The sequence below is a fragment of the Crinia signifera genome, chromosome 19, assembly GCF_055691185.1.
Source record: "Crinia signifera chromosome 19, ASM5569118v1, whole genome shotgun sequence".
Lineage (NCBI taxonomy): Eukaryota > Metazoa > Chordata > Amphibia > Anura > Myobatrachidae > Crinia > Crinia signifera.
This window is the reverse complement of record NC_139226.1, coordinates 136,552,222-136,569,286: the sequence shown is the minus strand read 5'-3', so window position 1 is coordinate 136,569,286 and position 17,065 is coordinate 136,552,222. Positions and strand designations below refer to the sequence as shown.

The following is a 17,065-nucleotide window of genomic DNA, read 5'->3' as shown; positions in this document are numbered from 1 at the left end:
GAACCTGGCTTAAGTGTGCCAGCTGGAGCTGGGTGACTTTTCCAGGGTGCCCTACTCCCAGAGTAGTGATTGGCGCAGGCCGAGATCAGCAGGACGACATCATCATCATCGCCCTCCCAGCGACCAACATCCGGCAGACGCAAGTATTCCCTGAGGTGGATATTCCCGGTATAGGGGCAGGGGTTCTTGCTTTGTGTGGTTCTAGTCATATTGGTCTATTTATAACTGTGTTCTATGTTAATGCTTCCTGTATATATATATGTACATAGTGGGGTTACGGTTTACATGTTTGATTTAGTCTTTATGTCATAAAGGTGCCATTGTACCTTGCTATTGTGTCTTCCTGTGCGATCTTTGGTGCTCGGAAGGAAACTGGGGCCCATGCGGGAGGCATAAGTCGCGCGGTGCAGCTGCATGACCCCGGGATCCTCACACTAAGTGCTGCACATTGTGACAGAGCGTCTCTTCCACTCACTGACACCCGTAGATTATGGATGGTCTGAGCTGGGAGGCAGTGGAATGCGCAGGCTGGTAATGGTGAGCTGGGATCTCCTACCTCTAACATAGATCAATGGGCTCTTGTATCCCGGTAACATAACAGTAAATCCGATTTCATGGCTCATGGCGCTGTCTGCAGCATCTCAATATTCAGCAGCTGTACGCCGAGCCAGGCCATTAGCGAAGAGAGCGCAGCCACTATGTGCTCCGGGACTGGTATTCATGATGAAGCCTTATGTATGAGCATAGGCTATAAGGCCCGATTCAGTACGGTTCACAGTGCTCCTGCTCATGCCCCCTGTGCAATCATCTGTATTGTGTGACTGCTCGGTGTGTGATTGGCCAGCATTTTCTGGGCGTTCCCACGGCCATCGGATTATTTCGGGGTGCAAGCAGGCGGAAATCCATTCAATGGTGAAAGCGCTCCTCCCTGCGTGCACGGTGTATACCAGATCGCTGCGCTCCAGCGATCAGTTCTGAATCAGGCCCCTAGAGCCCTGTGCCTGATTCAGACACAGTCGCAGTTTAGGTATGCGACAAGCACATCGCACGTGCCCTGCTGCCCTTGGTCTAGCTACAACGCCAGACGCATGCCCGCCATGTTTGCGGTCATGCAGCGGAACTTATAAAGGAAGTCATGGTACGGGAGATATATAAGAGGGTATACGGACACATGGCTATACGCATATTGCCACCCCCAGAATCTATACGCGGTTGGCACTGGGCCTACCACATGGTATAATAACTTAGACCAGTTACCACAGTCAGACACTGGGTTCTGGTGTCGTGGTTCGGCCCAGTGGCCCTCATCCTGCGGCTGGATGTGAGGAGCTGTATACCTGAGCATGGCTGACATTAAGCGCGGCTTGTAGCCGTTTATTTCCTTATCTTTCACTATATTGTCTTTACTGGTTAAACGCACAGCAAAATGATGGCTTCTGCAATGTACTGTCACTCAGAGCTGTGACAGGTTTTACTTTCACTTTGTGCTGTGAAAGTTTTAGCCCACCGACTCTCCCTCTCCCCCCCCCCCCCCTTCCTTAGTTCCTATCTGCTCCTACATAGTGTCCCGTGTAAAAAATTGCTCTCACTTTCTGGTAGGACATATTTTAGCACACAAAGGAGTAATTTGGTCCATCAAGTGGTCAATGGAGATACATCACCTCACAGAGGTGAGGAGTAGTTAGCCTTTTTATATATATATATATATATATATATATATATATATATATTGATACAGTATAGATTAACTTTATTGTAGTCGTAATGTTGACACCATTGTATTATTGCTTCCTGCCTTCAGCTAATCTCCTCCGCCTGGCTGTGATCTGCTGCTGACTTGCGCAGGGTGGGATCACTGATCCCTATGTAGGGCCTATGACGAGGTGTACGTCCTTTCTATGTGCCCTCTCTAGAGAGCAGGGATCACTGATCTGTATGCAAGCTCCGCCTTATGTCCTGTCATGTAGGGATCAGCCAACTTTGTCAGTACCCATCTGTCATGCCCATACACGGAGCGATGTTCACTGTACTGCCTGTGCTGTGCGATGTGCACTGGACCACACGATGTGTATTTTGCGTTGTCATGGTATTTACAGCAAATGTCACAATGTCCCGTACAGCGCACAGCGCTCTGTAGATGCCTCCCGCCACTGCCCTGTGCCAACTGGCACCAATACCCCTATAATTACTCATCCAACACTCAGCTCCTTCCAAGTTCTGTTTTAATTGAACAAATTACAAAGTCACAAGTCCACAGTCTGCTCATTACTGAGGGAATATTGGTTTTCTGAATAAAGAACCAGCCACAATTGTGCTTTCAGAAGAAAGGAACAGAGGACGTTATTGCTGACGTCGCCATTTCCCATCTTATTATTTCCAGAACTTTCTGAGCAGGACTCAGAGGTCGGAGAATGTTGCTGGAGATCTGGGGTGATGTTTCCGGAGTTATGGCAGCTAGAATTCCAGCAAGGCTGAACCATCGCAGATGACCTGCAAACAGTTCTGTTCCCAGCCGGCCTGTTAGCAACGCCAGGAACACAATTTCAGGTTTTATTTTGTGCCATTAGAAAATAAAATTGCTGAGGAATTAGCCGCGTTCATTAGCAGATTGGCGAAACGCGTTTCACGGTCGGATTCTGGGACAGAACCAGCAAAAGAATAAGAAGTATTTTCCACAGCAATAGTATAAAAGCACAGTAGTCAGTAGCACCCACAGGAAAATGTGAGGAAACAGTAATTACGTATGGATTAATGAAACGATAGTCTACGACAGTATGTTAAAGGCGGAACTGAGAACCCTTCCAGAGGGTACAAGGACACACAAGTTTGTACAGTGGTAATACAGCAGGACTCATTATTCTAGACCTTCAATGCTGAATAAGGCCACAAATCTGCGTCTGTATCGTACAATGCTCTGCGGCAGGGTCCGCCAGTAATCGCAGAGGTTCCGCACGGCTCCTGGGGGTGTTGTCAGTGCATCCTCTAGAGAAAATAAAACAAAGTGCGTTTGTAATAAAAGAAAACACAGTGTGTGGCTCCCGTCTGCCATTATCCGTCACAAACGTCTGCACTATGGGGTCCCGCTGAGGAACGGAATGGACAACCCTGTTTTGAGTAGGACGATGTAAACACAGAGACTCCCAAGGGCACAGAGAACGACCGCCAAAGTGGCTTTCAGGAAAGAAGTCCTGCTTCTGACGAATGAGCTGGGTGCCATGATGGCGAGTAGCGCCGTGCTCACGCCCAGGGTGTACAGGATGGAGATAGCGGTGTTCAGAGCAACAATCTTTCCAAACTTTGCAAATGGCGCAATGATGCAGAAGAAGAGTGGGATGGTGGCGATGACAGTTGTTATTGCGCTGGACACGATGGCAACACCAACATGGCGGATGGCCTCTGTGACTCTCCACTGACGGCATGCCACTGGCTCCTGCAAAAGGAACAAAGGACCAAAATAGTAAAATCAACAAGTTCTGCTTGCACCAGCATCACATCTGTATATGACAGTGTCCAAACTATGGCCCTCCAGCTGTTGTGAAACTACACATCCCAGCATGCCTTGTCATAGTTTTAGAATTCTCTAATAGCAAAACTGTGGCACGGCATGATGGAACTTGTAGTTTCACAACAGCTGGAGGGCCATAGTTTGGACATGCCTGGTGTAGGGGATGGCGTACTGAGGCTGGAGGTGTGAGGCATGAAGAACTGCATGTGTACTGAGGCTGGATGTATGAGGTATATCACGCTGCATGGTGTACTGAGGCTGGAGGTATGAGCTATATCACGCTGCATGGTGTACTGAGGATGGATGCATGAGGTATATCACGCTGCATGGTGTACTGAGGCTGGATGTATGAGGTATATCACGCTGCACGGTGTACTGAGGCTGGATGTATGAGGTATATCACGCTGCATGGTGTACTGAGGCTGGATGTATGAGGTATATCACGCTCCACGGTGTACTGAGGCTGGATGTATGAGGTATATCACGCTGCATGGTGTACTGAGGCTGGATGTATGAGGTATATCACGCTGCACGGTGTACTGAGGCTGGATGTATGAGGCATATCACGCTGCACGGTGTACTGAGGCTGGATGTATGAGGTATATCACGCTGCACGGTGTACTGAGGCTGGATGTATGAGGTATATCACACTGCATGGTGTACTGAGGCTGGATGTATGAGGTTTATCACGCTGCATGTGTACTGAGGCTGGATGTATGAGGTATATCACGCTGCATGGTGTACTGAGGCTGGAGGCATGAGGTATATCACACTGCATGGTGTACTGAGGCTGGAGGCATGAGGTATATCACGCTGCATGGTGTACTGAGGCTGGATGTATAAGGTATATCACGCTGCATGTGTACTGAGGCTGGATGTATGAGGTGCTGCATGGTGTACTGAGGCTGGATGTATGAGGTATATCACGCTGCATGGTGTACTGAGGCCGGATGTATGAGGTATAATACGCTGCATGGTGTACTGAGGCTGGAGGCATGAGGTATATCACACTGCATGGTGTACTGAGGCTGGAGGCATGAGGTATATCACGCTGCATGGTGTACTGAGGCTGGATGTATAAGGTATATCACGCTGCATGTGTACTGAGGCTGGATGTATGAGGTGCTGCATGGTGTACTGAGGCTGGATGTATGAGGTATATCACGCTGCATGGTGTACTGAGGCCGGATGTATGAGGTATAATACGCTGGATGGTGTACTGAGGCGAGATGTATGAGGTATATCACGCTGCATGTGTACTGAGGCTGGATGTATGAGGTGCTGCATGGTGTACTGAGGCTGGATGTATGAGGTATATAACTCTGCATGGTGTACTGAGGCCAGATGTATGAGGTATATCAGGCTGCACAGTGTACTGAGGCTGGATGTATGAGGTATATCACGCTGCATGGTGTACTGAGGCTGGATGTATGAGGTATATCACGCTGCATGGTGTACTGAGGCTGGAGGTATGAGCTATATCACGCTGCATGGTGTACTGAGGATGGATGCATGAGGTATATAACTCTGCATGGTGTACTGAGGCCAGATGTATGAGGTATATCAGGCTGCACAGTGTACTGAGGCTGGATGTATGAGGTATATCACGCTGCATGGTGTACTGAGGCTGGATGTATGAGGTATATCACGCTGCATGGTGTACTGAGGCTGGAGGTATGAGCTATATCACGCTGCATGGTGTACTGAGGATGGATGCATGAGGTATATCACGCTGCATGGTGTACTGAGGCTGGATGTATGAGGTATATCACGCTGCACGGTGTACTGAGGCTGGATGTATGAGGTATATCACACTGCATGGTGTACTGAGGCTGGATGTATGAGGTAATGCTTCTTTTATTGAAAATTACATCCATTTTATACAAAAATATATACATATATACATCCTTTTTACATATATAGAATCAAACCTAAAAACCCTCCCCCACCCCACCAACCTTCACCATCCCTCTTCAATAACATTCATTTAACTATGGTTTAGACCTACTATCTACTACCTCCCGATCCGGGAAATGAGAACTGTATCCTTACTCCATCCAAAACCATTCAAACCCTTCCATACCCTTACTCCCCTATTCATTTCACCTGCCACACCACACTATACCAACCATCATTCTCACTTATCCTTACACTCTTCCCAATCACTCACTCTCCCATCATTCATACCTATCACTCATCCCCATCACCCTCACCCTAACCCATCACCTTTAAACACATAAAACACATTCTTTACCCATACTCACAAAACCTCATAGAGTAGGGCCATATCTCACTTTTCCCTTATTTCACCTGACCCACCACCATCCTTGCATTCCCCTCCACCCAACACATTCTTACCATCAACTGACCTCTCAGACAAACCTACATCCCCTTTCCCAGGATCAGGAGGCCTAGCTGAAAAGCCTATCAACTTTCCCCTATTGTCCTCAGGCTTTGCCTTGTCTATTCCTCCCCGTTCCTCTGCTTCCTCCCGTGCTACCTCCTTTCCCTCTCCCTCCCCTTTTCCTTTCCGACTGCTAATCTGCACTACTTTCCCTGTTTCCAAGGACAGTCTTTCCACTTTCTCTACCTCCTCCTCCTCCCTTCTACTCTTTTTCCTGAGCTTTTTCCTTTTCCCTTCCTTGCTTGCGTTTCCTTTCTTCCTCCTCCCTCCATCAGCTATATTTTTTCTCAGGACTAAACTCTCCCCCTCCTTATAAATCTCCTCCTCTCCCTCCTCTTCACTTTCACTATCCTCCTCTTCTCCTGAAAAGGCTAAAAATCTATTGGCCAGACTTATCACCTCCTCCTCCCCTTTCCTCTTTGTGGCACTTTTGTTTCTCCTTACTTCCTGAAACTGTTCCTCCTTCCTCTGTTCCTGATCCTTCACCCATGTTACCACTGTCTGCCCCTCCATTACTACTTTCTTGAACTTACCCCCTGCTCCACCTTCAGGTGCTCTATCCGCATGGCGCATCGACTCTGGACATCTACTATAGGGGTGCCCCTCGAGGCCACACAAATTACATTTCACTGTATTGCATGACCCCGAGAGGTGACCTGCCTCGTTGCAGAGAGAACACTTTACCACTCCACATTCACTGCTGGTATGTCCCTCCTCCCCGCAACGAAAGCAGGTCCTTGGTTGGCCCGGATAGAACACCTGAATGCGGTCCCTACCTATGTGTGCAGCTGAAGGGAGATGCACTTTCCTCCCCCCATTCTGGTGCAGCCTAACCTGAATGGTCCATGCACCTCCCCATACCCCCAACGTGTGATCTACTTTCTGCAGGTCCCCTTGCAAGCTGCACTGCCTACTCAACCAGTATTTAATATCATTGGCTGGGATAGTTTCGTCCCGCACTAGAATTCGGACCCTAACATTTTCCACTCTGGACTTTGATGAAATGAGGTACCCTTTGTATGCTACCTCGTGCCTCTTTACTCCCCATTGCTCCACCACTTCATTCATTTTATCCTCCCGCAAGAAACTCAAATCAAAGATTGGGGATCTTTCCGGATGGATACAGGCTGTCAAGTCACGGGCACAACAATTTAATGTAAATATCATATTTAGAAATGTTTCCTTTGGGGGTACCGGATCTGTATCCACCCACTTAAACTGAACAACATGCCTCCGTCTCCCATTTACCTCCTGGCCCGTGACCTGACTCTGCCTGTCCATATTGTTGCTACCTGTCTGTTTCAGCACATTTGCATATGATACAGGTGATACATTGCAGACAGGGTCAGACACATTACCCCCAGCAGCAGCAGGTAACGGCACCTTTTTGCTCTGGATAGTCTGAGCAATGATTTTAAGTGCTGCCCCTGCCCTTTCTGGGACCATCATATCCCCATACACAGTCTCCATGACCTGCCATTCCACAGGCAACAACTTATCAGTGTCCAGGCACTTCTGGCCCTGAGTCATTTTACTCTCAGATGCAATATTAGCAGTTCCTCCAGCCTTTTCCACAAGGCTCTGTCCAGGCTTCTGCCCATCATCCTCCATCACACTGACTTCTGAGCAGTCCATATTGTGTGCAATGTCATTGTTATTAGCGGTTCCTCCAGCCTTCTCCACAAGGCTCTGTCCAGGCTTCTGCCCATCATCCTCCACCACACTGACCTCTGAGCAGTCCATACTGTGTGCAATGTCTTCTGGCTGGCCTGGACTCAGCTTCTCATCAGCCAGTGTCATCTGCCCATCCCCTGGCTCTGGATTCTCCCTCTCAGCTGGAGTCTGGTCTGACCTCTCTCTGACCTCTCTGCAGCCGGCCACTCCCTGTTCTGGATCTGCAGGCTCCTGCACCTGGCTCTCAGCAACAGGGGAATCCTGCAGTGACTGGGTTGCAATTAACCCCTGATCTGCTGGTTTCACCTTTACATAGTCTTTTTGTTTCCTTTTCTTAGCAATGTGACTTTTCAGCTTACTTATAGTATTAGTGCATAATATTATGTGGTCTCTCCACATCTGGCGCTCCCAGCTGCGGCAGGAGTTTCTTTGCTTCTTTGCATTATACATTCTGCAACACACTTTCTTAACTTCTGCACTTAGCTCCTGCAGGGTCATCTTAGCAAAAGCTTCATTTTCACTTTCTTCTTCACTGGATTCATCTTCTTTCAGTTCCATATCATCATCATCTTCATTCTCAGACAGCGAATCTGGTCCCCCCACGGTAGCTGTTATGCCGCCGCCGGCGTTGGCCTCCCCGCCGGGTTCCTCCATCACTTCCCCCTGCAGCTGGCTTGCTGCAGGGGTACCTCCGGATTCATCCGGGGGGACTTTCCTTCTGCCATCTTTGGGATCTTTATCAGAGGCTCCTGCTGCAGATGTTGAGGCAGCAGCAGGGATTTTCTTCCTCTGAGGCTTGTTCCCGATAGCCCGTCCTTTTCCTTTCACCATTGCTGGTTGTAGCAGGCCCAAAGCACCAGGGCTTGCCCGAATGCTTCCCCCACCTGGGTCCCCTGGCTTGGGGATACCTGGAGGAGGAGCCACTGCTAGAGTACAGCCTCTCTACCTTCTCAGGAGCTACAGCACACACACCCTCCTCCTGCACTGAGGCTGGATGTATGAGGTATATCACACTGCACGGTGTACTGAGGCTGGATGTATGAGGTATATCACGCTGCATGGTGTACTGAGGCTGGATGTATGAGGTATATCACAATGCATGGTGTACTGAGGCTGGATGTATGAGGTATATCATGCTGCACGGTGTACTGAGGCTGGATGTATGAGGTATATCACGCTGCATGGTGCACTGAGGCTGGATGTATGAGGTATATCACGCTGCATGGTGTACTGAGGCTGGATGTATGAGGTATATCACGCTGCACGGTGTACTGAGGCTGGATGTATGAGGTATATCACGCTGCATGGTGTACTGAGGCTGGATGTATGAGGTATATCACGCTGCATGGTGTACTGAGGCTGGATGTATGAGGTATATCACGCTGCATAGTGTACTGAGGCTGGACTTATGAGGTATATCACACTGCATGGTATACTGAGGCTGGATGTATGAGGTATATCACACTGCATGGTCTACTGAGGCTGGATGTATGAGGTATATCACGCTGCATGGTGTACTGAGGCTGGATGTATGAGGTATATCACGCTGCATAGTGTACTGAGGCTGGATGTATGAGGTATCTCACGCTGCACGGTGTACTGAGGCTGGATGTATGAGGTATATCACGCTGCACGGTGTACTGAGGCCAGATGTATGAGGCACTGCTCGGTGTACTGAGGCTGGATGTATGAGGTATATCATGCTGCACGGTGTACTGAGGCTGGATGTATGAGGTATATCACGCTGCATGGTGTACTGAGGCTGGATGTATGAGGTATATCACGCTGCATGGTGTACAGAGGCTGGATGTATGAGGTATATCACGCTGCACGGTGTACTGAGGCTGGATGTATGAGGTATATCACGCTGCACGGTGTACTGAGGCTGGATGTATGAGGTATATCACACTGCATGGTGTACTGAGGATGGATGTATGAGGTATATCACGCTGCATGGTGTACTGAGGCTTAATGTATGAGGTATATCACGCTGCATGGTGTACTGAGGCTGGATGTATGAGGTATATCACTCTGCATGGTGTACTGAGGCTGGATGTATGAGGTATATCACGCTGCATGGTGTACTGAGGCTGGATGTATGAGGTATATCACGCTGCATGGTGTACTGAGGCTGGATTATGAGGTTTATCACGCTGCATGTGTACTGAGGCTGGATATATGAGGTGCTGCATGGTGTACTGAGGCTGGATCTATGAGGTATATCACGCTGCATAGTACACTGAAGCTGGATGTATGAGGTATCTCACCAGTACCCAGAGATATACCACACAGTGGTAACATCTGCTGCCCTGTATCGCCGCCGGGCACCACATACTTAATAACCGCATATGTTAGAGCATATGCGGTTATTAAGAATGCGGTGCCTGGCGATATTAACGTAAGGGACAGCTCTTGCGATAAGAGCTGTCCCTTGCGATGCGGCGACGGCGCTGGACTTCCGGGTCTGAGACCTGGGAGTCCGTCTGCACATGTGCGGGGCATGCTTGGAGGGATCCATGACGGATCCCTCACACAGCGCTGCGGTAAGAAGCCCATAAGCTTCTGCATGGAATCACCAGCTTTTTTGTACTGACACTGCGGAGGGGGGATAGAGAATCCAGAAATGCGGTAAAAACCCTGATAACTGGGTTTTTACCTCATTTCTGGTTTAGACCATCCCGCCAAGTGTGTTGAAGCTGAAATCTAAATTGCATGTAAAAATAATGCAGCCAGTATTTACCCTGCACAGAAACAAAAAAGCTCACCCACATCTAACTCTCTCTATACATGTTACATCTGCCCCACCTGCAGTGCACATGGTTTTGTCCATTTTAAGAACAAATTTGTACTGCAATCAGATCTGTATAAGGGCCTATGTGTAGTGTTCACCTATGCATCACCTGCATCTACCTTCAGAGGGGTAGTACTGGCGTACGCTGCAGAGGAAGTCCTGCTATAGAGGACTACATGCAGTCTGATAGAGCGTATGACTGCTGGAAGTTAGACAGCGCTCTGTGCCGGAGGACATGAGTTAGATACATTATTTACATAACTGCATTAGGCACACGGGTTAAATACATGGGTTACATAATGCCCTCTCCCCAGGCTAGGCATCATTACTGCCATTAGCTAGGCTGTCCCGCGTGTACCAGTCCCCCATACAGAACTGTATAACATGGACGTATAATGTAATCAGACACTCACCTCCATGAGATGCAGAGGTAGGTTCTCCCCAGCGAGAAGGTAACCCTCCACCAAATGGACACAGTAATCCACCGAAGAGCCCACAAGGATGGAAAGGGAAATTGCCTCCACAGCTCCCATCTCCCATCCCAGCCAGTACATGATGGTCACCACCAAGCACACCACACCTGCAGGACACAATGAGAGACCAGTGTCACTGCCAAGTACAGGCGAGACAGGAGTATATGGCAGGAAGCAGGAGTACAGCAGTATACCTGCACTGGTGCCCTCCCAGGAATACAGTACCTGCACTGGTGCCCTGCCAGAAATACACTACCTGCACTGGTGCCCTCCCAGGAATACAGTACATGCACTGGTGCCTTCCCAGGAATACAGTACCTGCACTGGTGTGCTTCCATACATACAGTACCTGCACTGGTGCCCTGCCAGGAATACAGTACCTGCACTGGTGCCCTCCTAGGAATACAGTACCTGCAATGGTGCCCTCCCAGAAATACACTACCTGCACTGGTGCACTTCCATACATACAGTACCTGCACTAGTGCCCTCCCAGAAATACACTACCTGCACTGGTGCGCTTCCATACATACAGTACCTGCACTGGCGCACTTCAACATATACAGTACCTGCACTGGTGCACTTCCATACATACAGTACTTGCACTGGTGCACTTCCAAACATACAGTACCTGCACTGGTGCACTTCAACACATACAGTACCTATTATGGATGGGAGTCTGCCCACGCTCTAGTTACCCTATATGGACGAAGGGGCTGCAGAGCTGGAGTGTGTCCACACTCCCAAGTATATAGAGAATAGGGCAGTGGTTCCCAAACTGTGCGCCTAGGCTCCCTGGGGTGCCTTGGAGCACTTGCAGGGGTGCCTCAGGTTGGTGGTCCAGAATCAGTTCAAGTTATTTATGGCCAATGAAATAGATAAAATCAGTGTTTGTGGCTTCCAATTAAGAATATGTAGGTAAACAATAGTGAATCATGTTTCTCACCACATAAGTGGACCTAAGGAAAACATTTAAATCACAACTTATTTAATATTTTTCCTGAAATTAGTAACCAACTTTTGGCCTACGGTTGCCGTGAAAAATATTCTGTTACTTTAGGGTGCCGTGATTCAAAATGTTTGGGAACCACTGGAATAGGGGGTTGGCTCTGCGCTCACCTTCTGGGTGTGTAACTATGTGGTGTCCCTATCAAGCACAGTAATAATGATAACTAAGTATATGGATTATAATAAAGTGATTTAAAGTTTTTCACTTTTTTCCAACATGTAATTACCATGCATGCCACATATGGCAAAAATGTGTAACATCTTGCAGTATTGGTTCAAATAAATCACTTTATTATAATCCATATACTTAGTAATCATTATTACTGTGCTTGATAGGGACACCACATAGTTACACACCCAGAAGGTGAGCGCAGAGCCAACCCCCTATTCTCTACATACAGTACCTGCACTGGTGCCCTCCCCGAAATACACTAACTGCACTGGTGCACTTCCATACATAGAGTACCTGCACTGGTGCACTTCAACATATACAGTACCTGCACTGGTGCCCTCCTGGGAATACACTACCTGCACTGGTGCACTTCCATACATAGAGTACCTGCACTGGCGCACTTCAACATATACAGTACCTGCACTGGTGCCCTCCAGGGGATACACTACCTGCACTGGCGCACTTACATACATACAGTACATGCACTGGTGCACTTCAACACATACAGTACCTGCACTGGTGCCCTCCTGGGAATACACTACCTGCACTGGTGTACTCCCATACATACAGTACCTGCACTGGTGCACTTCAACACATACAGTACCTGCATTGTCGCACGCTCAGGCATACAGTACCTGCACTGGCGCACTCCCAGGCATACAGATCATACAGTATTGGCACAGGTGCACTCCTGGGAATAGACTACCTGCACTGGTGCACTTCCATACATACAGTACCTGCACTGGTGCACTCCCAGGCATGCAGATCATAGAGTATCTGCACTCCCAGGCATACAGTACCTGCATTAGCGCACTCTCGGACATACAGATCATACAGTACCTGAACTGGTGCACTCCCGGACATACAGTACCTGCACTGGTGCACTCCCAGGCATACAGATCATACAGTACCTGCACTGGTGCACTCCCAGGCATACAGTACCTGCACTGGTGCATTCCCAGGCATACAGATCATACAGTACCTGCACTGGTGCACTCCCAGGCATACAGATCATAAAGTACCTGCACTGGTGCACTACCAGGCATGCAGATCATACAGTACCTGCACTGGTGCACTCCCGGACATACAGATCATACAGTACCTGCACTGGTGCACTCCCAGGCATACAGATCATAAAGTACCTGCACTGGTGCACTACCAGGCATACATTACCTACACTGGTGCACTACCAGGCATACAGTACCTGCACTGGCGCACTACCAGGCATACAGATCATACAGTACCTGCACTGGTGCACTCCCGGACATACAGTACCTGCACTGGTGCGCTCCCAGGCATACAGGTCATACACTCCCAGACATACAGTACCTGTGCTGGCGCACTCCCAAGCATACAGATCATACAGTTTCTGCATTGGTGTCCTCTGGGCATGCAGGAAGAGTTGGAGTTTATTACACTGCATAGATTTGTACCTAAGATGGTCAGCAGTATGGGGATTAGCAGCAGGAGGTGGGTGGTAAAGATGGCGACAGCGGCCACGCAGATCACTAGCGACAGGAGCAGGCCGTACAATGCACTCTGTACACCTAGGAGACAGATTATATAGAATGTGACATTAAGTTTTATAAAACAGCATCTTCATTTTGGTAATTATAGTGGGTCTAGTTCATCAATGATTGCAAGCCTTTGGGACAGCTTAGGATACAGTCCAGGATATGTGATGCCACATTTATAAACAAGCAAAAAGCAATAAAAGTGTAAAGGTGCATACACACTGTATACATTTTTGACCAATTTCTTTGAAAGACAATTCCCATTATTCGCAATTACTCGCTCTGTGGTCAGGTGATCGGAGGGGAGACACGTTACTCGCTCTGTGGTCAGGTGATCGGAGGGGAGACACGTTACTCGCTCTGTAATCAGGTGATCGGAGGGGAGACCCGTTACTCGCTCTGTGGTCAGGTGATCGGAGGGGAGACACGTTACTCGCTCTGTAATCAGGTGATCGGAGGGGAGACCCGTTACTCGCTCTGTGGTCAGGTGATCGGAGGGGAGACTCGTTACTCGCTCTGTGATCAGATGATCGGAGGGGAGACACGTAACTCGCTCTGTGGTCAGGTGATCGGAGGGGAGACACGTAACTCGCTCTGTGTTCAGGTGATCGGAGGGGAGACACGTAACTCGCTCTGTAATCAGGTGATCAGAGGGGAGACCCGTTACTCTCTCTGTGGTCAGGTGATCGGAGGGGAGACACGTTACTCGCTCTGTGGTCAGGTGATCGGAGGGGAGACCCGTTACTCGCTCTGTAATCAGGTGATCAGAGGGGAGACCCGTTACTCTCTCTGTGGTCAGGTGATCGGAGGGGAGACACGTTACTCGCTCTGTGGTCAGGTGATCGGAGGGGAGACTCGTTACTCGCTCTGTGATCAGATGATCGGAGGGGAGACACGTAACTCGCTCTGTGGTCAGGTGATCGGAGGGGAGACACGTAACTCGCTCTGTGTTCAGGTGATCGGAGGGGAGACACGTTACTCGCTCTGTAATCAGGTGATCGGAGGGGAGACCCGTTACTCTCTCTGTGGTCAGGTGATCGGAGGGGAGACACGCTACTCGCTCTGTGGTCAGGTGATCGGAGGGGAGACACGTTACTCGCTCTGTGGTCAGGTGATCGGAGGGGAGACACGTTACTCGCTCTGTGGTCAGGTGATCGGAGGGGAGATACGTTACTCGCTCTGTGGTCAGGTGATCGGAGGGGAGACCCGTTACTCGCTCTGTGGTCAGGTGATAGGAGGGGAGACACGTAACTCGCTCTGTGGTCAGGTGATCGGAGGGAAGAACCGTTACTCGCTCTGTGGTCAGGTGATCGGAGGGGAGACCCGTTACTCGCTCTGTGGTCAGGTGATCGGAGGGGAGACCCTTAACTCGCTCTGTGGTCAGGTGATCGGAGGGAAGAATCGTTACTCGCTCTGTGGTCACGTGATTGGAAAGGAGACACGTTACTAATCCTGTGGTCAGGTGATCGGAGGAGAGACACGTTACTCACTCTGTGGTCACGTGATCGGAGGGGAGAAACGTTACTCATTCTGTGGTCAGGTGATCGGAGGGGAGACCGGTTACTCGCTCTGTGGTCAGGTGTCCGGTGGGAAGACACGTTACTCGCTCTGTGGTCAGGTGATCGGAGGGAAGACACGTTACTCGCTCTGTGGTCAGGTGATCGGAGGGGAGACACGTTACTCGCTCTGTGGTCAGGAGATCGGAGGGGAGACCCGTTACTCGCTCTGTGGTCAGGTGATCGGAGGGGAGACACGTTACTCGCTCTGTAATCAGGTGATCGGAGGGGAGACACGTTACTTGCTCTGTGGTCAAGTGATCGGAGGGGAGACCCGTTACTCGCTCTGTGGTCAGGTGATCGGAGGAGAGACCCGTAACTCGCTCTGTGGTCAGGTGATCGGAGGGGAGACCCGTTACTCGCTCTGTGGTCAGGTGATCGGAGGGGAGACCCGTTACTCGCTCTGTGGTCAGGTGATCGGAGGGGAGACACGTAACTCGCTCTGTGGTCAGGTGATCGGAGGGGTAACATGTTACTCGCTCTGTGGTCAGGTGATCGGAGGGGAGACACGTTACTCGCTCTGTGATCAGATGATCGGAGGGGAGACACGTAACTCGCTCTGTGGTCAGGTGATCGGAGGGGTAACATGTTACTCGCTCTGTGGTCAGGTGATCGGAGGGGAGACCCGTTACTCGCTCTGTGGTCAGGTGATCGGAGGGGAGACACGTAACTCGCTCTGTGGTCAGGTGATCGGAGGGGAGACCCGTTACTCGCTCTGTGGTCAGATGATCGGAGGGGAGACATGTTACTCGCTCTGTGATCATATGATCGGAGGGGAGACACGTAACTCGCTCTGTGGTCAGGTGATCGGAGGGGAGACCCGTTACTCGCTCTGTGGTCAGGTGATCGGAGGGGAGACACGTAACTCGCTCTGTGGTCAGGTGATCGGAGGGGAGACACGTTACTCGCTCTGTGGTCAGGTGATCGGAGGGGAGACCCGTTACTCGCTCTGTGGTCAGGTGATCGGAGGGGAGACAAGTAACTCGCTCTGTGGTCAGGTGATCGGAGGGGAGACACGCTACTCGCTCTGTGGTCAGGTGATCGGAGGGGAGACACGTTACTCGCTCTGTGGTCAGGTGATCGGAGGGGAGACCTGTTAATCTCTCTGTGGTCAGGTGATCGGAGGCGAGACTCGTTACTCGCTCTGTGGTCAGATGATCGGAGGGAAGAACCGCTACTCGTTCTGTGGTCAGGTGATCGGAGGGGAGACCTGTTACCTCCTCTGTGGTCAGGTGATCGGAGGGGAGAAACGTTACTCATTCTGTGGTCAGGTGATCGGAGGGGAGACACGTTACCTGCTCTGTGGTCAGGTGATCGGAGGGGAGACACGTTACTCGCTCTGTGGTCAGGTGATCGGAGGGGAGACACGTTACTCGCTCTGTGGTCAGGTGATCGGAGGGGAGACATGTTAATCGTTCTGGGGTCAGGTGATCGGAGGGGAGACACGTTACTCGCTCTGTGGTCAGGTGATCGGAGGGGAGACATGTTAATCGCTCTGGGGTCAGGTGATTGTAGGGAGCAGGGTGTGTGGGACACATTACTTGCTCTGTGGTCAGTTGATCGTAGGGAGCAGGGTGTGCGGTTGCCCCTCCCAGCCATGTAACAATAGTACAATGAGTAAACTCTTTCTCTAGCACGAGGATGGCAGCCATCTTGTGCAGAGTGTGCGCTCACCTATGATTTCCATGAAGATCTGTTTCCAGTGCTCACAGGTCTGGAAACCACGTCTCAGCGCAGAGTCCGCAGGGAGGAGCAGCAGCTGTTGCTGCAGGAACGTATCCCACCGTAGGTAATCCTTGTATGTCTGGAAGGAGGATTTGCCCTTGTAGGTGGTCTGTGCAGAGATATGGAGAATTAGTGGCGATCTCTCTGGTCCGCTCAGTGCTGCCATCTCCATCCCTCCGGGTACATGGTTATAGCACAGAGAGGGATAGCACCAGGTACATGGTTACAGACAGGGATAGCACCGGG

General features: G+C 50.1%; 1 protein-coding gene across 2 annotated transcripts in view; it reads right to left on the bottom strand.

Annotated features, from left to right (window-relative positions):
- Positions 1 to 2,205: 2,205 nt before the first annotated feature.
- The window catches only part of DISP3 (dispatched RND transporter family member 3), a 113,675-nt gene continuing 98,815 nt past the window's right edge, over positions 2,206 to 17,065 (bottom strand). For both annotated transcript variants that reach the window (XM_083163438.1, XM_083163439.1), the window contains exons 18-21: positions 16,769 to 16,928; positions 13,458 to 13,571; positions 10,788 to 10,954; positions 2,206 to 3,430 (exon numbers count right to left, since the gene is read on the bottom strand). In XM_083163438.1, the coding sequence (XP_083019564.1) occupies positions 3,071 to 3,430; positions 10,788 to 10,954; positions 13,458 to 13,571; positions 16,769 to 16,928 (801 nt within the window). In that variant the 3' untranslated portion in view covers positions 2,206 to 3,070. The remainder of the gene's footprint in view (positions 3,431 to 10,787; positions 10,955 to 13,457; positions 13,572 to 16,768; positions 16,929 to 17,065) is intronic.